The 20529-nt window shown below is 46.4% G+C and overlaps 1 protein-coding gene across 2 annotated transcripts; it reads left to right on the forward strand.

The window, feature by feature from the left end:
- The first annotated feature begins 3 nt into the window (after positions 1-3).
- dph7 (diphthamide biosynthesis 7) lies at positions 4-18707 on the forward strand. Of its 2 annotated transcripts, none has more exons than XM_045225803.1 (10): positions 4-95; positions 483-667; positions 1840-1967; positions 2100-2187; positions 2406-2500; positions 3647-3804; positions 4212-4284; positions 4424-4489; positions 4858-5030; positions 18589-18707. In XM_045225803.1, the coding sequence occupies exons 2-10, from the start codon at positions 527-529 to the stop codon at positions 18678-18680; spliced, it is 1014 nt and encodes a 337-aa protein (XP_045081738.1). In that variant the 5' UTR covers positions 4-95; positions 483-526; the 3' UTR covers positions 18681-18707. The 2 variants fall into 2 exon arrangements, with proteins under 2 accessions (XP_045081738.1, XP_041757545.2); XM_041901611.2 differs by lacking the exon at positions 18589-18707 and adding an exon at positions 5452-6583.
- The last annotated feature ends 1822 nt before the right edge of the window (positions 18708-20529 follow it).

Here is a 20529-nt window from a genome sequence, read left to right on the forward strand (position 1 = left end):
ATTGTGCCACGTTTCGATGCTGAATGTAGCCCTCCAGTCGGAGACGTCGCAGCGTTAATCAGGAAGTGTTTGCCAGCCGAATAGCTGCTTCACATGTATGTTTCTAACTTCTTTCTCAGAATATATGTTGATCTGTAAACAAAGATCGCTTATTGGGATATTATGTACGTTAGAATTAAGTCGAAATACTATAGTTTGAACGGTGTAGCTAGCTAGATGTTCGTCTTGATGCCTGTTGCTAGCCTTGTAGGGAGGTCAATTATAGCTAGCTAGTGCTTGTTTTGCTAAATATGTGCGCTAGCTGAAGGCTAGCTTGTTCGTGTTGCATGTATCTCAACCAGCAGTTCAATAGTTAGCTAGGTAGTTAGTTAACTAATATTTGATGCAATTCTATGTTATGTTACCCATGTTCATGTTGTTGATGGTGATAGTGGGCTGTGTTATCTTGGCATAATAATTGTTGACACTGTCCATATTTACAGATTTGACCGGTGCTGTGGTCCAGTAATATGCAGAACATCTTGCGATGGCTTGGAAGTCAAGGACCCGCAGTCTACAGGTGTTCGACACAGAGCTGAGTGCCGACACAGTGGAGTGGTGCCCCATCTCACAGTGGCACAACATACTGGCATGTGGAACATATCAACTGCAGAAGGGGCCAGATGCGGTAAGACTGTAGACACTATTGTTAGACAAACAGACAATCAAAGCCAAGGTACTTTTGTATATATAGGGTATGTGGATACCCCTTCAAATGAGTGGATTCCGCTATTTCAGCCACACAGCCATGCAATCTCCATAGAAAACATTGGCAGTAGAATGGCCTTACTGAAGAGCTCAGTGACTTTCAACATGGCACCGTCATAGGATGCCACCTTTCCAACAAGTCAGTTCGTCAAATGTCTGGCCTGCTAGAGCTGCCCCGGTCTACTAAGTGCTGTTATTGTGAAGTGGAAACGTCTAGGAGCAACAACGGCTCACAGAATTGGAGTGGTGAAGCATGTAACACGTAACAATCGTATGTTATCGGTTGCAACTGTTAAACTCGCAGCTATTGGACTCTGGAGCAGTGGAAACGCGTTCTCTGGAGTGATGAATCACCCTTCACCATCTGGCAGTCTGGGTTTGGAGGATGCCCGTAGAACGCTACTTGCCCGAATGCATAGTGCCAACTGTAAAGTTTGGTGGAGGAGGAATAATGGTCTGGGGCTGTTTTTCATGGTTCGGGCTAGGCCCCTTAGTTCCAGGGAAGGGAAATCTTAATGCTACAGCATACAGTGACATTCTAGTCTATTCTGTGCTTCCAACTTTGTAGCAACAGTTTGGGGAAGGTACTTTCCTGTTTCAGCATGACAATGCCCCCATGCACAAAGTGAGGTCCATACAGAAATGATTTGTCGAGATCGGTGTGGAAGAACTTGACTGGCCTGCACAGAGCCCTGACCTCAACTCCATCAAACACCTTTGAGATGAATTGGAACGCAACTGCGAGCCAGGCCTAATCGCCCAACATCAGTGCCCGACCTCACTAATGCTCTTGTGGCTGAATGGAAGTAAGTCCCCGTAGCAATGTTCCAACATCTAGTGGAAAGCCTTCCAAGAAGAGTGGAGGCTGTTATAGCAGCAAAGGAGGGACCAACTCCGTATTAATGCCCATGATTTTGGAATGAGATGTTTGATGAGTAGGTGTCCACATACTTTTGGCCATGTAGTGTATGACTGTATACACCCGATGTATTTCACTGACTGTATATCAGAAAGTTGTTACTTCTCATACACGTTGAGACTCTGGTGTGTGTATAAGGTGGTGTGACAGTTCTCTCATTGTGCAATCATCAGGGAGCAGAGGACGCGGCTACTCGGATTGGCCGACTGTACCTGTTCAAGTTTCGTCAACAAGGACCTATGTGTCCGCCCCTCAGTGAGCTGCAGCGGATTGACACACCAGCAATATTAGATCTGAAATGGTAAGATAATGCAAACAGCTACAAACTTTTTTCAGTTTGGGCTCGTTTCCTAGACTAGACTAAAAAGCTATTTCAATGGAGGTTCTCCACCTGGCCTTGATGATGACTTTGTTGCTGTACCTCTTTTCTCAGGTGTCATGTGCCAGTGTCAGAGAGGCCTCTGTTGGGCATGGCTACAGCAAGTGGGGAGCTACAGCTGCACCGACTCATAGACAGTCAGGTTGATAAGATTCACTCACTGTCGAATATCCATGTCCATTATGCTAAAGTGTGTTTGGGCTAGGTAACTTCCCCAAATTCCCTGGTTTTCCAGATATCCCGATTGCAATATTACTGGAATCAGGATGGAATAAGCACAAAATCCGGGTTTCTGAAAAACGAGGGAATTGTGCAACCCTAGCTTTGGGCCCTGCTCTTATGGATATGTGTCTCCAGTAGGAAGGCCGCTGTGCTCTGAAGACTGTGAGCAGTTTGGGACTGGGACCTGATAAGTTGGCTCTGTCATTAGACTGGTCCACTGGAAGAGGTAACAGGTGAGGATCATGGCTTCATTTGGGATATACTGAACGCTGCATGGGAGGTTACTAAAGACCACAGATTGGACAACTAATGTTCTAATAATCAGTAACATTTCAAAATGTAAGCATATGCGCGGTAAGTTTGTTTGTATGTTTCGAGTTAATAATAAGGAATTGTATGCATCTATAGTCACATTTGCGTAGTGGCATACAGTTGAACAGAGGCGTTTTATTTTTGATTTCCACACATGGGGATTTTTTTTTAGCAGGGTCTTGAAATAAATGGGCCTTTTTAGAAACGTAATTTACATGATAAAATACATAATTTGTATATTTTTGGGGGATAGAACAGCTTTAATATTGCAGATTGTAGGTTCTATCAATTTAATTGTTTGCATAATTTCTAATCCCCCTTATTTTCATTTTATTTTTAAACCTTGAGACATGGATTGTGTTTGTGTGTCATTCAGAGGGTGAATGGGCAAGACAAAAGATTGAAGTGCCTTTGAACGGGGTATGGTAGTAGGTGCCAGTCACAACTGCAGCGCTGTTGGGTTTTTCACGCTCAACAGTTTCCCGTGTGTATCAAGAATAGTCCACCACCCAAAGGACATCCAGCCAACTTGACACAACTGTGGAAAACATGGGCCAGCATCCCTGTGGAACGCTTTCGACACCTTGTAGAGTCCATGCCCCGACGAATTGAGGCTGTTCTGAGGGCAAAAGGGGGTGCAACTCAATGTTTTGTACACTCAGTGTATATTATAGGTTACAGTAGGCTACTAAATAAACTTTCCAGTTGCACTGAATGATGAAGATGAAGCTTAGACTACTCACCTGTGATGGCCGATGCACTCGTGCCAATAGCTTATCTCAAGATAAGCTACATAGAAAAACAGTGTTGTTCGCTCAGAATCGCTCAAAAGTTGTTGCAAAAAAAATTGTTGGCTTCTATGGACAGATTAGTCTTCTCTTTTCAATTGTACTTCCCACGGCTATGCATTTTAAGTCATTTTACGTTTTAATACTGTTAGGGATAGAACAGCACAATAGAATTGTTTAGGATATAGAACTAATTTATGTCATTAAAAGTAGTGCACAATATAGGGAATGGGGTACCATTCGAGACGCAGCCGGTGTATCCTCTCTTCCTCTCTGCAGTAGTGACGTGCGTGTGGTGACCAGTGACTCTGCAGGCTGTGTCAACGTCTTGTCCCTAGGGGAGAACAGTCTGACTGCTGTATCACAGTGGAAGGCCCATGACTTTGAAGCCTGGATCTCAGCCTTCTCTTACTGGGATACTCAGCTTGTCTACTCCGGTAACACTCGCTCTCAAAACACATCTATCTAATACAGGCTGCTTAGTGCTCATTACCCTCCTGTCAAGTTATGTGTTGCCCATCCTATTTTCTGTCTATCGGTCTGTGTTTCTGCACCTAAATGTTTGCCCCTCCTTGTGTGATGATGATGTTTACACTTTGCCTTAATAAGATGATCAGGGTTGTCATGCTTTTTGAGCAGACAGGGGATCTTCATGTTTTAAAAAGTATTGTGACATGCATCCTATGTTTTTATCTTCCATAGCAGCAAGCTGGTGACCTCATGTTTACTGTTGTCTGCATGCTAGCAGAATAATTTCAACATTACCAACCTGTCCTGTGTGTGTGTGTCTGTGTTGTCATGTGTGTGTGTCTGTGTTGTCATCTGAATGAAATGCACCTGGCAGGCGGGGATGACTGCAAACTTAAGGGATGGGATCTTAGGATGGGTCCCTCTTCGCCCACATTCACCAGCAAGAGGTGAGAGATACCAATGAATGTTGACACAATACGCGGTCAAAATGCATTCGCCATACCCATGGCAAAGGAAGTAGATGCATCAGAAACATGTCTTAAATCAACATGTAACCAATAATACATTTTATTTTTCTTCTTGAAGGCACTCGATGGGTGTATGCAGTGTACACAGTAGCCCACATCGGGAGCGCATTCTAGCCACAGGCAGGTAAATGAACATTGATTTCACTATTTGAGTCAAGTGTTTTATTTTCACAAGGCCAGGCTGATATTGTAATATACTATAATCCTTGTATTCATCAAGCTCCCCTTTATATTCACTATGTGTTCCTGGGAGAGAAGCTGAGTAATCAATTGTTTCTATCAACATACTAATTGATGTTACGGATTGGTGTCAAACCTTAAGGCCCGTACGATCACTATAGTGCTTGCGTCCGAAATGGCACACTGTTCACAATGTAGTGCACTACTTTTGACCAGGGCCCCTAGGGCTCTGTTCAAACGTAGTGCACTATATAGGGAATAGGGTTCCATTTGAGATGCAGTGAATCATGTGAACTCTCTCCTGTCCTGTAGCTATGACGAGCAGGTGCTCCTGTGGGATGAGAGGAACATGCGTCAGCCTCTCAGTGAGAGTGCTCTGGGTGGAGGAGTGTGGAGACTGAAGTGGCATCCTACCCATGAGCACTTGCTGTTGGCTGCCTGCATGCACAACGACTTCCACATCCTTCACTGCCAGCAAGCTCTGGGTGAGTCTGACTGTCTGGGACGTGATGCTGGTCACATGAAAACTTGCCGCTTTGCCACAACTACCATGTCTGTCTGATTAAAGAGCTGGGTCGTATTCACACGGAACCAACTGAAACAGGGAGGGGCCTACCTGAATTTGTCCAATAAGAAACACTTAGTATTTAATTGCAAACGTTTTTCTACCCTGTGTTCTAATGAATAAGACCCAAGTAATGTGGTCCTCTGTAGCTCAGCTGGTAGAGCGCGGCGCTTGTAACGCCAGGGTAGTGGGTTCGATCCCCGGGACCACCCATACACAAAAATGTATGCACACATGACTGTAAGTCGCTTTGGATAAAAGCGTCTGCTAAATGGCATATTATTATTATAAGTAATGTTTTGTCATTTTGTCAAACCTGTAATATTGACTTATTCCTCTAGAGGGCAGCGGAGGAGCGTGTTCTGTCCTAGCCTCCTACATCCTCCACAACTCCCTGGCCTATGGGGCTGACTGGTCCCAGGTTTCCCTGGAGGAGCCTCCTCCCTGCTCCCCTCTGGAGACCACAGAGCCAAGACAGTCCCATACAGAGAGCCATACAGGAGGACACCTGAGGATTCAATATGAATCTCCCACTGCCAGCTTCGACACCTCCTTGGAGGATGATGCAGGACGTTACATACCTGAGAGTTTATCCCCGCCATCTGCTAGCTCTGTGGCAGGCCCACCTCCCTGTCCTAACCCTGCAGAGGACAGCCCTGCAGTGTCCTGCCTAATGGCCAGCTGCTCATTCTATGACCACATGCTTCATGTGTGGCGCTGGGACTGGACCCCACAGGAGGTAGCCTGCACTGGGATGGCCCAGGGGGAGGGAGAAAGAAGGGCTGTGGGCGAAGGAGATGGTGGCCAGGCAGGAGCACCAGCAAAGGATGCAAAGTGCACTACACATAGAGAATAGGGTGCCGATGGGAATGCAGCCGAGGTTTGGAGACATGTTTTTGCTTATTGGTCAAGCCCATTAAATCAGGAGGCAAAGACCGAAGAATGCATATGATATCTCACCATAGCAGTATCTCACTACTACTAGAGGACTGTTCCTGCCTCGCTTATTTGAATGTTCACTTTCAAACAAAAACCACAAAGAACCAGCACCAATTTTATCATATTTTTTCAGAGCTTTTTTGATTGTCAATTGTTGCAAAAATCTCAAATGTTTACTTTTCTGTAAACATGATGGTTTCGTTCCAATACTGCATACATGATGTGAAAGCACCTGGCATTTATTCAACCATTCTTGGATAAAATAGGCCTACTTTGAGTCACTTGCAGATATCTGAACTGTTTATGATTGTGTAGATAAATATCATTCCACCCTGATTAATAATGTATTTAATGAAAAACCAACACCTTTTAGGTCAGTAAACATATTGGATCTTAAAGTACATATTAGATCTGAAAGCTTCCCTGATAAGTGGGTCATGGATTATGTTCCAGGAAAAACATTTGTTAAATCCACTTGTACAATTGTACTTTCATGTATATAATTTTTTGAGCAATACATTTGCTGTGTTTGAATCCCCTGGCTTCTATTGTTCTGTTAACACTGACTTTCTTTTATTTATTTAACCTTTATTTATCCAGGTTAGTCTCATTGAGATAAAATCAATTTTTCAAGAGAGACCTGGTCCAACAAAGAAAGCAGCAGCGGAGAAAAATGTTTGAGACAAATATCAGACATACTGTAGCAACTTACAGACATAGACACACCATATTTTATTAATTTTTTGACTTACGGTACTTGGTGGTGGATATCAAAGCTTAGTTGGACATCATGCAGACGGTTGCGGTCAAATATATTGGCACCCTTGCACTTTACAATGGAGTGCAATGGAGCAGAATGTTCTGTTTTCTCTTTTTAAAAACTGGTTGAATGGCTATTTTTAACCTGTAGGCACCTGCATCTTAACAAAGGTGAGATAAATTACACAGTAAATGAGAATAACTTAGCAACCTCTTGACCTCCCAACACAAACAAAATGGTCCTTGATGCTCAGACAGAGTTCCAGATGGATCGAACTGTGGGGTCTAGTTATTGTATAAAGTTCTTGGGATAGAGTTTGAATAACATTTAACATTTACATTTAAGTCATTTAGCAGACGCTCTTATCCAGAGCGACTTACAAATTGGTGCATTCACCCTATAGCCAGTGGGTTAACCACTTTTTTTTTTTTTGGGGGCTAGACGGATTACTTCATCCTATCCCAGGTATTCCTTAAAGAGGTGGGGTTTCAAATGTCTCCGGAAGGTGGTGAGTGACTCCGCTGTCCTGGCGTCGTGAGGGAGCTTGTTCCACCATTGGGGAGCCAGAGCAGCGAACAGTTTTGACTGGGCTGAGCGGGAACTATGCTTCCGCAGAGGAAGGGGAGCCAGCAGGCCAGAGGTGGATGAACACAATGCCCTCGTTTGGGTGTAGGGACTGATCAGAGCCTGAAGGTACGGAGGTGCCGTTCCCCTCACTGCTCCATAGGCAAGCACCATGGTCTTGTAACGGATGCGAGCTTCAACTGGAAGCCAGTGGAGTGTGCGGAGGAGGGGGGTGACGTGAGAGAACTTGGGAAGGTTGAACACCAGACGGGCTGCAGCATTCTGGATGAGTTGTAGGGGTTTAATGGCACAGGCAGGGAGCCCAGCCAACAGCGAGTTGCAGTAATCCAGACGGGAGATGACAAGTGCCTGGATTAGGACCTGTGCCGCTTCCTGTGTAAGGCAGGGTCGTACTCTCCGAATGTTGTAGAGCATGAACCTGCAGGATCGGGTCACCGCCTTGATGTTAGCGGAGAACGACAGGGTGTTGTCCAGGGTCACGCCAAGGCTCTTCGCGACTCTGGGAGGAGGACACAACGGAGTTGTCAACCGTGATGGCGAGATCATGGAACGGGCAGTCCTTCCCCGGGAGGAAGAGCAGCTCCGTCTTGCCAGGGTTCAGCTTGAGGTGGTGATCCGTCATCCATACTGATATGTCGGCCAGACATGCAGAGATGCGATTCGCCACCTGGTTATCAGAAGGGGGAAAGGAGAAGATTAGTTGTGTATCGTCAGCGTAGCAATGATAGGAGAGGCCATGTGAGGATATTACAGAGCCAAGTGACTTGGTGTATAGGGAGAAAAGGAGAGGGCCTAGAACTGAGCCCTGGGGGACACCAGTGGTGAGAGCACGTGGTGCGGAGACAGCTTCCGCCACGCCACTTGGTAGGAGCGACCGGTCAGGTAGGACGCAATCCAGGAGTGAGCCGCGCCGGAGATGCCCAGCTCGGAGAGGGTGGAGAGGAGGATCTGATGGTTCACAGTATCAAAGGCAGCAGACAGGTCTAGAAGGACAAGAGCAGAGGAGAGAGAGTTAGCTTTAGCAGTGCGGAGAGCCTCCGTGACACAGAGAAGAGCAGTCTCAGTTGAATGACCAGTCCTGAAACCTGACTGGTTTGGATCAAGAAGGTCATTCTGAGAGAGATAGCAAGAGAGTTGACTAAAGACGGCACGCTCAATAGTTTTGGAAAGAAAAGAAAGAAGGGATACTGGTCTGTAGTTGTTGACATCAGTGGGATCGAGTGTTGGTTTTTTGAGAAGGGGTACAACTCTCGCTCTCTTGAAGACGGAAGGGACATAGCCAGCGGTCAAGGATGAGTTGATGAGCGAGGTGAGGTAAGGGAGAAGGTCACCGGAGATGGTCTGGAGAAGAGAGGAGGGGATGGGGTCAAGCGGGCAGGTTGTTGGGCGGCCTGCAGTCACTAGTCGCAAGATTTTATCTGGAGAGAGAGGGGAGAAAGAAGTCAAAGCATAGGGTAGGGCAGTGTGAGCAGGACCAGCAGTGTCATTAGACTTAACAAACGAGGATCGGATGTCGTCAACCTTCTTTTCAAAGTGGTTTAACATGTAGGCCTACTACTAACTAAGTAAACCATTGTACCCAGAAAATGACATACCTTCCTCTTTACTACATTGGAGTACAAATACTTCCCTGATGAAACCCTCTCAGAATACAATGCACACTGGGCTGGGGGCCTGGGGCTGGAGGTATCAAATCACATTTTATTGGTCACATATACAGTGGGGAGAACAAGTATTTGATACACTGCCGATTTTGCAGGTTTTCCTACTTACAAAGCATGTAAAGGTCTGTAATTTTTATCATAGGTACACTTTAACTGTGAGAGACGGAATCTAAAACAAAAATCCAGAAAATCACATTGTATGACATAAGTATTTGATCACCTACCAACCAGTAAGAATTCCGGCTCTCACAGACCTGTTAGTTTTTCTTTAAGAAGCCCTCCTGTTCTCCACTCATTACCTGTATTAACTGCACCTGTTTGAACTTGTTACCTGTATAAAAGACACCTGTCCACACACTCAATCAAACAGACTCCAATCTCTCCACAATGGCCAAGACCAGAGAGATATGTAAGGACATCAGGGATAAAATTGTAGACCTGCACAAGGCTTGGATGGGCTACAGGACAATAGGCAAGCAGCTTGGTGAGAAGGCAACAACTTTTGGCGCAATTATTAGAAAATGGAAGAAGTTCAAGATGACGGTCAATCACCCTCGGTCTGGGGCTCCATGCAAGATCTCACCTCGTGGGGCATCAATGATCATGAGGAAGGTGAGGGATAAGCCCAGAACTACACGGCAGGACCTGGTCAATGACCTGAAGAGAGCTGGGACCACAGTCTCAAAGAAAACCATTAGTAACACACTACGCCGTCATGGATTAAAATCCTGCAGCGCATGCAAGGTCCCCCTGCTCAAGCCAGCGCATGTCCAGGCCCGTCTGAAGTTTGCCAATGACCATCTGGATGATCCAGAGGAGGAATGGGAGAAGGTCATGTGGTCTGATGAGACAAAAATAGAGCTTTTTGGTCTAAACTCCACTCGCCATGTTTGGAGGAAGAAGAAGGATGAGTACAACCCCAAGAACACCATCCCAACCGTGGAGCATGGAGGTGGAAACATCATTCTTTGGGGATGCTTTTCTGCAAAGAGGACAGGACGACTGCACCGTATTGGGGGGAGGATGGATGGGGCCATGTATCGCGAGATCTTGGCCAACAACCTCCTTCCCTCAGTAAGAGCATTGAAGATGGGTCGTGGCTGGGTCTTCCAGCATGACAACGACCTGAAACACATAGCCAGGGCAACTAAGGAGTGGCTCCGTAAGTATCTCAAGGTCCTGGAGTGGCCTAGCCAGTCTCCAGACCTGAACCCAATAGAAAATCTTTGGAGGGAGCTGAAAGTCCGTATTGCCCAGTGACAGCCCCGAAACCTGAAGGATCTGGAGAAGGTCTGTATGGAGGAGTGGGCCAAAATCCCTGCTGCAGTGTGTGCAAACCTGGTCAAGACCTACAGGAAACGTATGATCTCTGTAATTGCAAACAAAGGTTTCTGTACCAAATATTAAGTTCTGCTTTTCTGATGTATCAAATACTTATGTCATGCAATAAAATGCAAATTAATTACTTAAATCATACAATGTGATTTTATGGATTTTTGTTTTAGATTCTGTTTCTCACAGTTGAAGTGTACCTATGATAAAAAATTACAGACCTCTACATGCTTTGTAAGTAGGAAATTCGGCAGTGTATCAAATACTTGTTCTCCCCACTGTACATATTTAGCAGATGTTAATGCGGGTGTAGCGAAATGCTTGTGTTCCTAGCTCCAACAGTGCAGTAGTATCTTAACAATTTCACAACAATACACACATCTAAAAATAAAATAATGGAATTAAGAAATATATAAATATTAGATCGAGCAATGTCGGAGTTGCATTGACTAAAATACAGTAGAATAGAATACAGTATATACATATGAGATGAGTAAAGCAGTTTGTAAACATTTTTGAAGTGACTGGTGTTCCATTATTAGAGTGGCCAGTGATTCCAAGTCTATGTATATAAGACAGCAGCCTCTAAGGTGCAGGGTTGCGTAACCGGGTGGAAGCTGGCTAGTGATGGCTATTTAACAGTCTGATGGCCTTGAGATGGAAGCTATTTTTCAGTCTGTCGGTCCCAGCTTTGATGCACCTGTACTGACCTCGCCTTCTGGATGATAGCGGGGTGAACAGGCCGTGGCTCGGGTGGTTGATGTCCTTGACGATCTTTTTGGCCTTCCTGCGACATCGAGGGCTGTAGGTGTCCTGGAGGGCAGGTAGTTTGCCCCCGGTGATGCGTTGGGCAGACCGCACCACCCTCTGGAGAGCCCTGCGGTTGCAGGCGGTGCAGTTGACGTACCAGGCAGTGATACAGCCCGACAGGATGCTCTGAATTGTGTATCTGTAAAAGTATGTGAGGGTTCTATGGGCCAAGCCAAATTTATTCAGCCTCCTGAGGTTGAAGAGGCGCTGTTGCGCCTTCACCACACTGTATGTGTTGGTGGACCATTTCAGATCGTCAGTGATGTGTACGCTGAGGAACATTCCACCTTCTCCACTGCGGTCCCGTCGATGTGGATAGGGCCATGCTCCCCTTGCTGTTTCCTGCAGTCCACGATCAGCTCCCTTATTTTGTTGACATTGAGTGAGAGGTTAATTTCCTGGTATGGCTGGAGGCTGGCGCTTTAACCTGGCAGGCGCTTTGGCTGGGTCTGAAACGGGTTGGGAATAGGGCTGGGGCTTCAGCTTGGCTAAGGTTTGGGACTTGAACTTGCCTTTGGCTGGTGCTGTGGCTAGGGGTTGGGCTGGAGACAGGCCTAGGGCTGAGCCTTGGGCTTGGGCTTGGGGTTGGGGCTTACCTTTGGCTGGGGCAAGGGCTGAGGCTGGGGCTGGCTCTGGGGTTGAGGCTGGACCTGGGTAGCCTCGTACGAAACATCCTGATCTTGCGAGCTTACATTCTGTTTCGCAACACTAGGATGGTTCGTACGAGGCTAGGGCCTGGGGCATCCACGGGGGTACAAGGTGAGGACCACACTTTCTTCCTCTCTCTGTCTTTGTCTGAAGAAATTGACTTTGAAAAACGTGAGTTATAATTATCATGAAAAAAACATTTCACAAGGACAAAAGCCCATCCTCATCAGCCAAGAAAACCACCTATATTCGAATCAATCAAATCAATATATAAAATAACCTATACACGCACCTAAAAATATGAGTGATAATAGTTAAAGGTAGACTCAGCGATATGACGTAGATGCAGAAAGTAAACAGCAGAATCAGCAACAACTAAGAGCGTTGAAGCGCAAGGCTCAACTTCTCCGCTGTTTTGGTCCCGTGGCTACCCGTGCACATGCCTAGATACTGTGTGTGACTTTGAGAGCGAAGTCTTGCATCTCGCTCATCTCAATATCTGCGATGCTGCCCATGGCAACATTTCGCAAAGTCTACCTTTAACCACAGTTTCCAAACCCAGAGGCGCAACATTGCGAGACTACCAGGAATCCTTGCGAAGCAGCCCAGGCCGGGGTTGGGGGTTTGAGATGTCAATGAGAGAAGTGAAGAATTATTCCTTAGTTGTTGATTTTCTCTAAATCTAAAGGCACAACCTAGATTCAAGCCAATGTCTTAAGGAGTTGAGCATGTTGGTTGACTTCAGGAATCAGTGGAGGGAACATGCCCCGATCCACATCAACAGGACTGCAGTAGAGAGAGTCACAAGTTTTAAGTTCCTCTGCGTCCACATCACCGAGGACTTGTCATTGACCAACAACACCACCACTCTTGTCAAGAGGGCGCAACAGCGTCTTTACTTCCTAAGGCGGCTGAAGAAATTCGGCATGCCACCCCGGGTCCTCTCCAAATACAACCACTACACCATCGAGAGCATCCTGGATGGTTGCATCACGGCCTGGCATGGGAATTGCTCAGTCCACAACCGTCCAGCGGTTGGTGAAGATGGCCCAATATATCACTGGGACTGTGCTGCCACCCATCCAGGACATCTACTTGAAACGGTGCCTGAGGAAGGCACACAGCATCATCAAGGACCCCACACACCCCAGCCACGAGCTGTACTCTCCCTTACCGTCGGGCAGACGGTATCGGAGCCTGACGTCTGATACCAACATATATAGCGGCTTTAGGTGAAGCTGGTAGTGATGAGACATAGGATGTTGATTGACTGATATAGTAGTCTTATTGATGATGTCACAGATGATGGTTAAATCCAGTTGGAGATTAGTGAGGATCCGCGACAGCCCCATGGTGGTCACTTCACATCCTTTCAGGATTGTGATATACAGTACCTAGAGACTCACTTTGCTGCTTCATCTTCAGACAATCCATTAGGTGAATCTGCCTGGAGAATCTGCCACAAGCCTACACCTGCGCTTGCACACAAACACGAAAAGTAGATTCATCAAGTCTAAGCACATTACATTTTCAGTGTATTTTTTAAAATTTATTATTTTTTTACCCCCTTTTTCTCCCCAATTTCGTGGTATCCAATTGGTAGTAGTTACAGTCCCTGTCCCATCGCTGCAACCCCCGTACGGACACAGGAGAGGCGAAGGTCGAGAGTCCTCCGAAACACAACCCAACCGACCCGCACTGCTTCTTGACACAGTGCGCGCTTAACCCGGAAGCCAGCCGCACCAATGTGTCGGAGGAAACACCATACACCTGGCGACCGAGTCGGCGTGCACTGCGCCCGGCCCGCCACAGGGGTCGCTATGGCGCGATGGGACAAGGACATCCTTGCCGGCCAAACCCTCCCCCTACCCTGGACGATGCTGGGTCAATTGTGCGCCGCCTCATGGGTCTCCCGGTCGCGGCCGGCTACGACAGAGCCTGGATTCAAACCAGGATCTCTAGTGGCACAGCTAGCACGGCGATGCAGTGCCTTAGACCACTGCGCCACTCATTTTCAGTTTCAAGTTTTATTCCAAATCAAATGTTATATGTCACATGCTTCGTAAACAACAGGTGTAGACTAACAGTGAAATTCTTACGGGCCCTTCACAACAATGCAGAGAGAAATAAAATAGAGAAATAATAGAAAAGTAAAATATGTAATAAGAAAAGTAATAATAAATACACAATGAGTAATGATAACTTGGCTATATACACGGGGTACCAGTACCGAGACGATGTGCAGGGGTACGAGGTAATTGAGGTAGATATGTACATATAACTAGGAAAAAAGTGACAGATACAGTGGGGAAAAAAAGTATTTAGTCAGCCACCAATTGTGCAAGTTCTCCCACTTAAAAAGATGAGAGAGGCCTGTAATTTTCATCATAGGTACACGTCAACTATGACAGCCAAATTGAGAAAAAATTATCCTGAAAATCACATTGTAGGATTTTTAATGAATTTATTTTCAAATTATGGTGGAAAATAAGTATTCGGTCACCTACAAACAAGCTAGATTTCTGGCTCTCACAGACATGTAACTTCTTCTTTAAGAGGCTCCTCTGTCCTCCACTCATTACCTGTATTAATGGCACCTGTTTGAACTTGTTATCAGTATAAAAGACACCTGTCCACAACCTCAAACAGTCACACTCCAAACTCCACTATGGCCAAGACCAAAGAGCTGTCAAAGGACACCAGAAACAAAATTGTAGACCTGCACCAGGCTGGGAAGACTGAATCTGCAATAGGTAAGCAGCTTGGTTTGAAGAAATCAACTGTGGGAGCAATTATTAGGAAATGGAAGACATACAAGACCACTGATAATCTCCCTCGATCTGGGGCTCCACGCAAGATCTCACTCCGTGGGGTCAAAATGATCACAAGAACAGTGAGCAAAAATCACAAAACCACACGGGGGGACCTAGTGAATGACCTGCAGAGAGCTGGGACCAAAGTAACAAAGCCTACCATCAGTAACACACTACGCCGCCAGGGACTCAAATCCTGCAGTGCCAGACGTGTCCCCCTGCTTAAGCCAGTACATGTCCAGGCCCGTCTGAAGTTTGCTAGAGTCCATTTGGATGATCCAGAAGAGGATTGGGAGAATGTCATATGGTCAGATGAAACCAAAATAGAACTTTTTGGTAAAAACTCAACTCGTCGTGTTTGGAGGACAAAGAATGCTGAGTTGCATCCAAAGAACACCATACCTACTGTGAAGCATGGGGGTGGAAACATCATGCTTTGGGGGTGTTTTTCTGCAAAGGGACCAGGACGACTGATCCGTGTAAAGGAAAGGATGAATGGGGCCATGTATCGTGAGATTATGAGTGAAAACCTCCTTCCATCAGCAAGGGCATTGAAGATGAAACGTGGCTGGGTCTTTCAGCATGACAATGATCCCAAACACACCGCCCGGACAACGAAGGAGTGGCTTCGTAAGAAGCATTTCAAGGTCCTGGAGTGGCCTAGCCAGTCTCCAGATCTCAACCCCATAGAAAATCTTTGGAGGGAGTTGAAAGTCCGTGTTGCCCAGCGACAGCCCCAAAACATCACTGCTCTAGAGGAGATCTGCATGGAGGAATGGGCCAAAATACCAGCAACAGTGTGTGAAAACCTTGTGAAGACTTACAGAAAACGTTTGACATGTGTCATTGCCAACAAAGGGTATATAACAAAGTATTGAGAAACTTTTGTTATTGACCAAATACTTATTTTCCACCATAATTTGCAAATAAATTCATTAAAAATCCTACAATGTGATTTTCTGGATTTTTTTCCTCATTTTGTCTGTCACAGTTGACGTGTACCTATGATGAAAATTACAGGCCTCTCATCTTTTTAAGTGGGACAACTTGCACAATTGGTGGCTGACTAAATACTTTTTTCCCCCACTGTAATAAACAGTAGCAGTAGCATATGTGATGAGTAAAAAAAAAATGAGTGCAAGAAGGGTCAATGCAGATAGTCCAGGTAGCTATTTGGTTAACTATTTAGCAGTCTTATGGCTTGGGGATAGAAGCTGTTCAGGGCTCTGTTGGTTCCAGATTTGGTGCATCGGTACCGCTTGCCATGCGATAGCGGAGAGAACAGTCTATGACTTGGGTGGCTGGAGTCTTTAACTATTTAACTGACCTCCCTATAGGCTGTCTCATCATCGTTGGTGATCAGGCCTACCACCGTCGTGTCGTCTGCAAACTTAATGATAACTGTTGGAGTCGTGTGCGGACACACAGTCATGGGTGAACAGGGAGTACAGGAGGGGACTAAGCATGCACCACTGAGGGGCCCCAGTGTTGAGGATCAGTGTGGCAGATGTGTTGTTGCATACCTTCACCACCTGGGGACGACCCGTCAGGAAGTCCAGGATCCAGTTGCAGAGGGAGGTGTTCAGTTCCAGGGTCCCTAGCTTAGTGATGAGCTAGGAGGGTACTATGGTGTTGAACGCTGAGCTGTAGTCAATGAACAGCATTTTGACCTACAGTAGGTGTTCATCTTGTTCAGGTGGGAAAGGGAAGTGTGGAGTGCAATAGAGAATGCGTCATCTGTGGATCTGTTGGGGCGGTATGCGAATTGGAGTGGGTCCAGGGTGTATAGGATGATGGTGTTGATGTGAGCCATGACACGTCTTTCAAAGCATTTCATGGCTACAGATGTGAGTGCTACGGGGTGATAGTCATTTAGGCAGGTTACCTTGGCGTTCTTGGGCACATGAACTATGGAGGTCTAATTGAAACATGTAGGTATTACAGACTGGGTCAGGGAAAGGTTGAAAATGTCAGTGAAGACACTCGCCAGCTGGTTAGCGCATGCTCTGAGTATGCGTCCTGGTAATCCGTCTTGTGAATGTTAAACTGTTTAAAGGTCTTACTCACACAGAGCGTGATCACACAGTCGTCCAGAACAGCTGGTGCTCTTATGCATGGTTCAGTGTTGCTCGCCTCGAAGTGAGCATAGAAGGCATTTAGCCTTTCTGGAAGGATTGCATCACTGGTCAGTTCGCAGCTGGGTTTCCCTTTGTAATCCATGATAGTTTGAAAGCCCTGCCTCATCCGATGAGCATCAGATTTGTAGGATTCGATCTTAGTCCTGTATTGAAGCTTTGCCTGTTTGATGGTTCATCGTAGGGCATAGCGGGATTTCTTATAAGCGTCCAAATTAGTGTCCCGCTCCTTGAAAGCGGCAGCTCCAGCCTTTAGCTCAGTGCGTATGTTGCCTCTAATCAATGGCTCCCGGTTGGGATAATTACGTATGGTCACTGTGGGGACGACATCGTCAAAGCACCATACACTCCTCAATGCCATCGGATGAATCCTGGAACATATTCCAGTCTGCGCTAGCGAAACAGTCCTGGAGTTTAGCATCCGCTTCATCAGACCACTTCCGTATTGAGCGCGTCACTGGTACTTCCTGTTTTTAGTTTTTGCTTGTAAGCAGGAATCAGGAGGATAGGGTTATGGTCAGATTTGCCAAATGGAGGGCGAGGAAGAGCTTTGTATGCGTTTCTGTGTGTGGAGTAAAGTTGATCTAGGGTTTCTTCACCTCTAGTTGCACACGTGACATGCTGGTAGAAATGAGGTTAAACTGATTTCAGTTTTCCTGCATTGAATTATTAGTCGTATGTACGGGATAAACATTGTATACACCGTCCAACGAAATGCTTACTTCCAGGTTTCTTCTCGACAATGCAACAATAATAAGAAACAATAGAATATAAGAATATGAACATAAAGAAAATGGCTCCGTAGAATAGAATACATTTTTTAGCATTGCCGGTATAAGGGGTTAGATTCAATCAGTAGCGTGGAAGATCAGCCTTATAGCTGGATAATTTTCTATTGAACTGACATATGCAGCGTTTACCATTTAGGGTGAATCCAGTCTTCGCTAAAGCGGGAACATTGTCTTTGAATTTAAATCGCACAATAGTGCGGCTCTTCGGTGCTACGGATTGAATCTAGGCCCTTAGGTCTCTGATCTCATCCACTTGCAATGTGTAACACAGCATTTTGCGGCAGAACACTCAACATTGGATATTGTAGTGGATAGGAGTGCGAATTGGAATAAGGGTATGATTAGCTGCTATGACAATAATAGCAGAACAATTACTATATCAAATGTTAGGAAGGTATTTCAAATGTCATAGTCCACCAACAAGCAGTTTAAAGACACTTCTCATGGCTTTTACGGTTGTCCTAACACTTTAGCTACAGCTAACAATTTGAGCCTAATTGCACAGATTTATGCTTTAAGTACTCTACAGGTTTTAATTGTTACTTTTTTCACCTCTTGACCAAAATTGTTTAATTGTCATCCCACAGAGACCGACAGAGACACTCTACACTCACCTGTCCTAGACACACACACAAACACACACTAGATATACCTTCATTAAGGATAGCTTTGTTGAGGCTTGCTGCTAACGGGACACTCACTAGAGCGAACAGCAGTATCGCAATCTGGATCTTCATCCCTTCCTTAAGCAGAACTGGTCTTTCTCTATGAAAGCACAGAGAGCACACCAGGTTAACACAAATTCTGAGTCTGCTGTGACAGGGATGGACCGAGTTACGTACACTTAGTCATGTTTGTCCACCTGTATACATCTGAGATGAGCCCCAGTGAAAGCAAACATACCTCTGAGAGTTGGAAGATGCTGGTTGTCTAGCTGATGTCTTCTGGACTGGTAGAGTAGTGGATATAATTTGCATCCCTGTCTTATTCTCTGACTGCAGGTACCTGCCCCGCCCTTCCACACCTCTTGACAAACCAGGCTGTTGACCTTGGCCAGGGCCCCAGGACCAGTGGAAGCAAAATAGCTCCATAACATCAAAGATCCACCACCATATTTTACCGTACGTACAGTGCCTTGCAAAAGTATTCGCCCCCCTTGGCGTTTTTCCTATTTTGTTGCATTACAACCTGTAATTTAAATTGATTTTTATTTCATGTAATGGACATACACAAAATAGTCCAAATTGGTGAAGTGAAATGAAAAAAATAACTTGTTTCAAAAAATGTATAACGGAAAAAATGTATAAAGTGGTGCGTGCATATGTATTCACCCCCTTTGCTATGAAGCCCCTAAATAAGATCTGGTGCAATCAATTAACTTCAGACGTCACATAATTAGTTAAATAAAGTCCACCTGTGTGCAATCTAATTGTCACATGATCTGTCACATGATCTCAGTATATATACACCTGTTCTGAAAGGCCCTAGAGTCTGCACCACTAAGCAACACCACTAAGCAAGGGGCACCACCAAGCAAGCGGCGCCATGAAGACCAAGGAGCTCTCCAAACAGGTCAGGGACAAAGTTGTGGAGAAGTACAGATCAGGGTTGGGTTATAAAAAAATATCTGAAACTTTGAACATCCCACGGAGCACCATTAAATCCATTATTAAAAAATTGAAAGAATATGGCACCACAACAAACCTGCCAAGATAGGGCCGCCCACCAAAACTCACGGACCAGGCAAGGAGGGCATTTATCAGAGAGGCAACAAAGAGAACAAAGATAACTCTGAATGAGCTACAAAGCTCCACAGCAGAGATTGGAATATCTGTCCATAGGACCACTTTAAGCCAAACACTCCACAGAGCTGGGCTTTACGGAAGAGTGGCCAGAAAAAAGCCATTGCTTAAAGAAAAAAATAAGCAAACACGTTTGGTGTTCGCCAAAAGGCATGTGGGAGACTCCCCAAACATATGGAAGAAGGTACTCTGGTCAGATGAGACTAAAATTGAGCTTTTTGCCCATTGCTCGTCCCCCTCCCGAATCCTCACCAGGTTGTGCAAGTCCAGCTTGGTGAAGACCCGGGCTCCCTGCAGTGACTCGAATGCCGTTGTCATCAGGGGGAGTGGGTAGCGGTTCTTAACCGTGATGTCGTTGAGTGCCCGATAATCAATGCACGGCCGCTGCCCACCGTCCTTTTTCCCCACGAAGAAGAAGCCTGCGCCCGCGGGTGAGGTAGAGGGACGGATGTGACCCTCGACGAGTGCTTCGTCGATATACTCCATCATGACCAGCGTCTCCGGCCGGGACAAGGAAAACAATTGCCCTCGTGTGGGCATGGTGCCCGGCAGGAGATTGATAGCGCAGTCGTATGGCCTGTGAGGAGGTAGGCCCATGGCACGCCTCTTACTAAACACCTCCCCCATATCCCAACACTCCCGGGGAACGCCTGCCAGGTCTGGGCCGGTGACGGAGTCTGTAGCGGTTCGGAGTGCGGGACCTGGGGAAGAGGTGAGGACTGGTAGGTGGTCTGGGACGGTGGTTTGGGCTGATGAGTGGTCGGTGGAGACCGGAACACGACGGGGGCGGAGCCTCCCTCCAGGATGAGCCACCCTGTGGACCAGTACATCCGGGGTTTGTGGGCGACCAGCCAGGGGTGCCCGAGGATGAGGGTACACTCCGGAGAGTCCACAATGAAAAACTGGATATCCTCCCATAGCCCCACCGCCACCCAGACATGCACGGGGACAGTGCGCCGGGTGATGAAGCCCGACCCCCATCCAGGCCCATGACCGGAACCGGCTCGGAGAGTAACGGAACGCTCCACCCTTGGGCCAGCCCCGCGTCCATCAGGTTTCCTGCAGCCCCAGAATCCACCAGTGCATGGGCCCGACGCGCAACGCGGGCCCACTGAACCCTGATGGGGAGAAAAGTCTGGA

Source organism: Coregonus clupeaformis, chromosome 16, assembly GCF_020615455.1.
Source record: "Coregonus clupeaformis isolate EN_2021a chromosome 16, ASM2061545v1, whole genome shotgun sequence".
Lineage (NCBI taxonomy): Eukaryota > Metazoa > Chordata > Actinopteri > Salmoniformes > Salmonidae > Coregonus > Coregonus clupeaformis.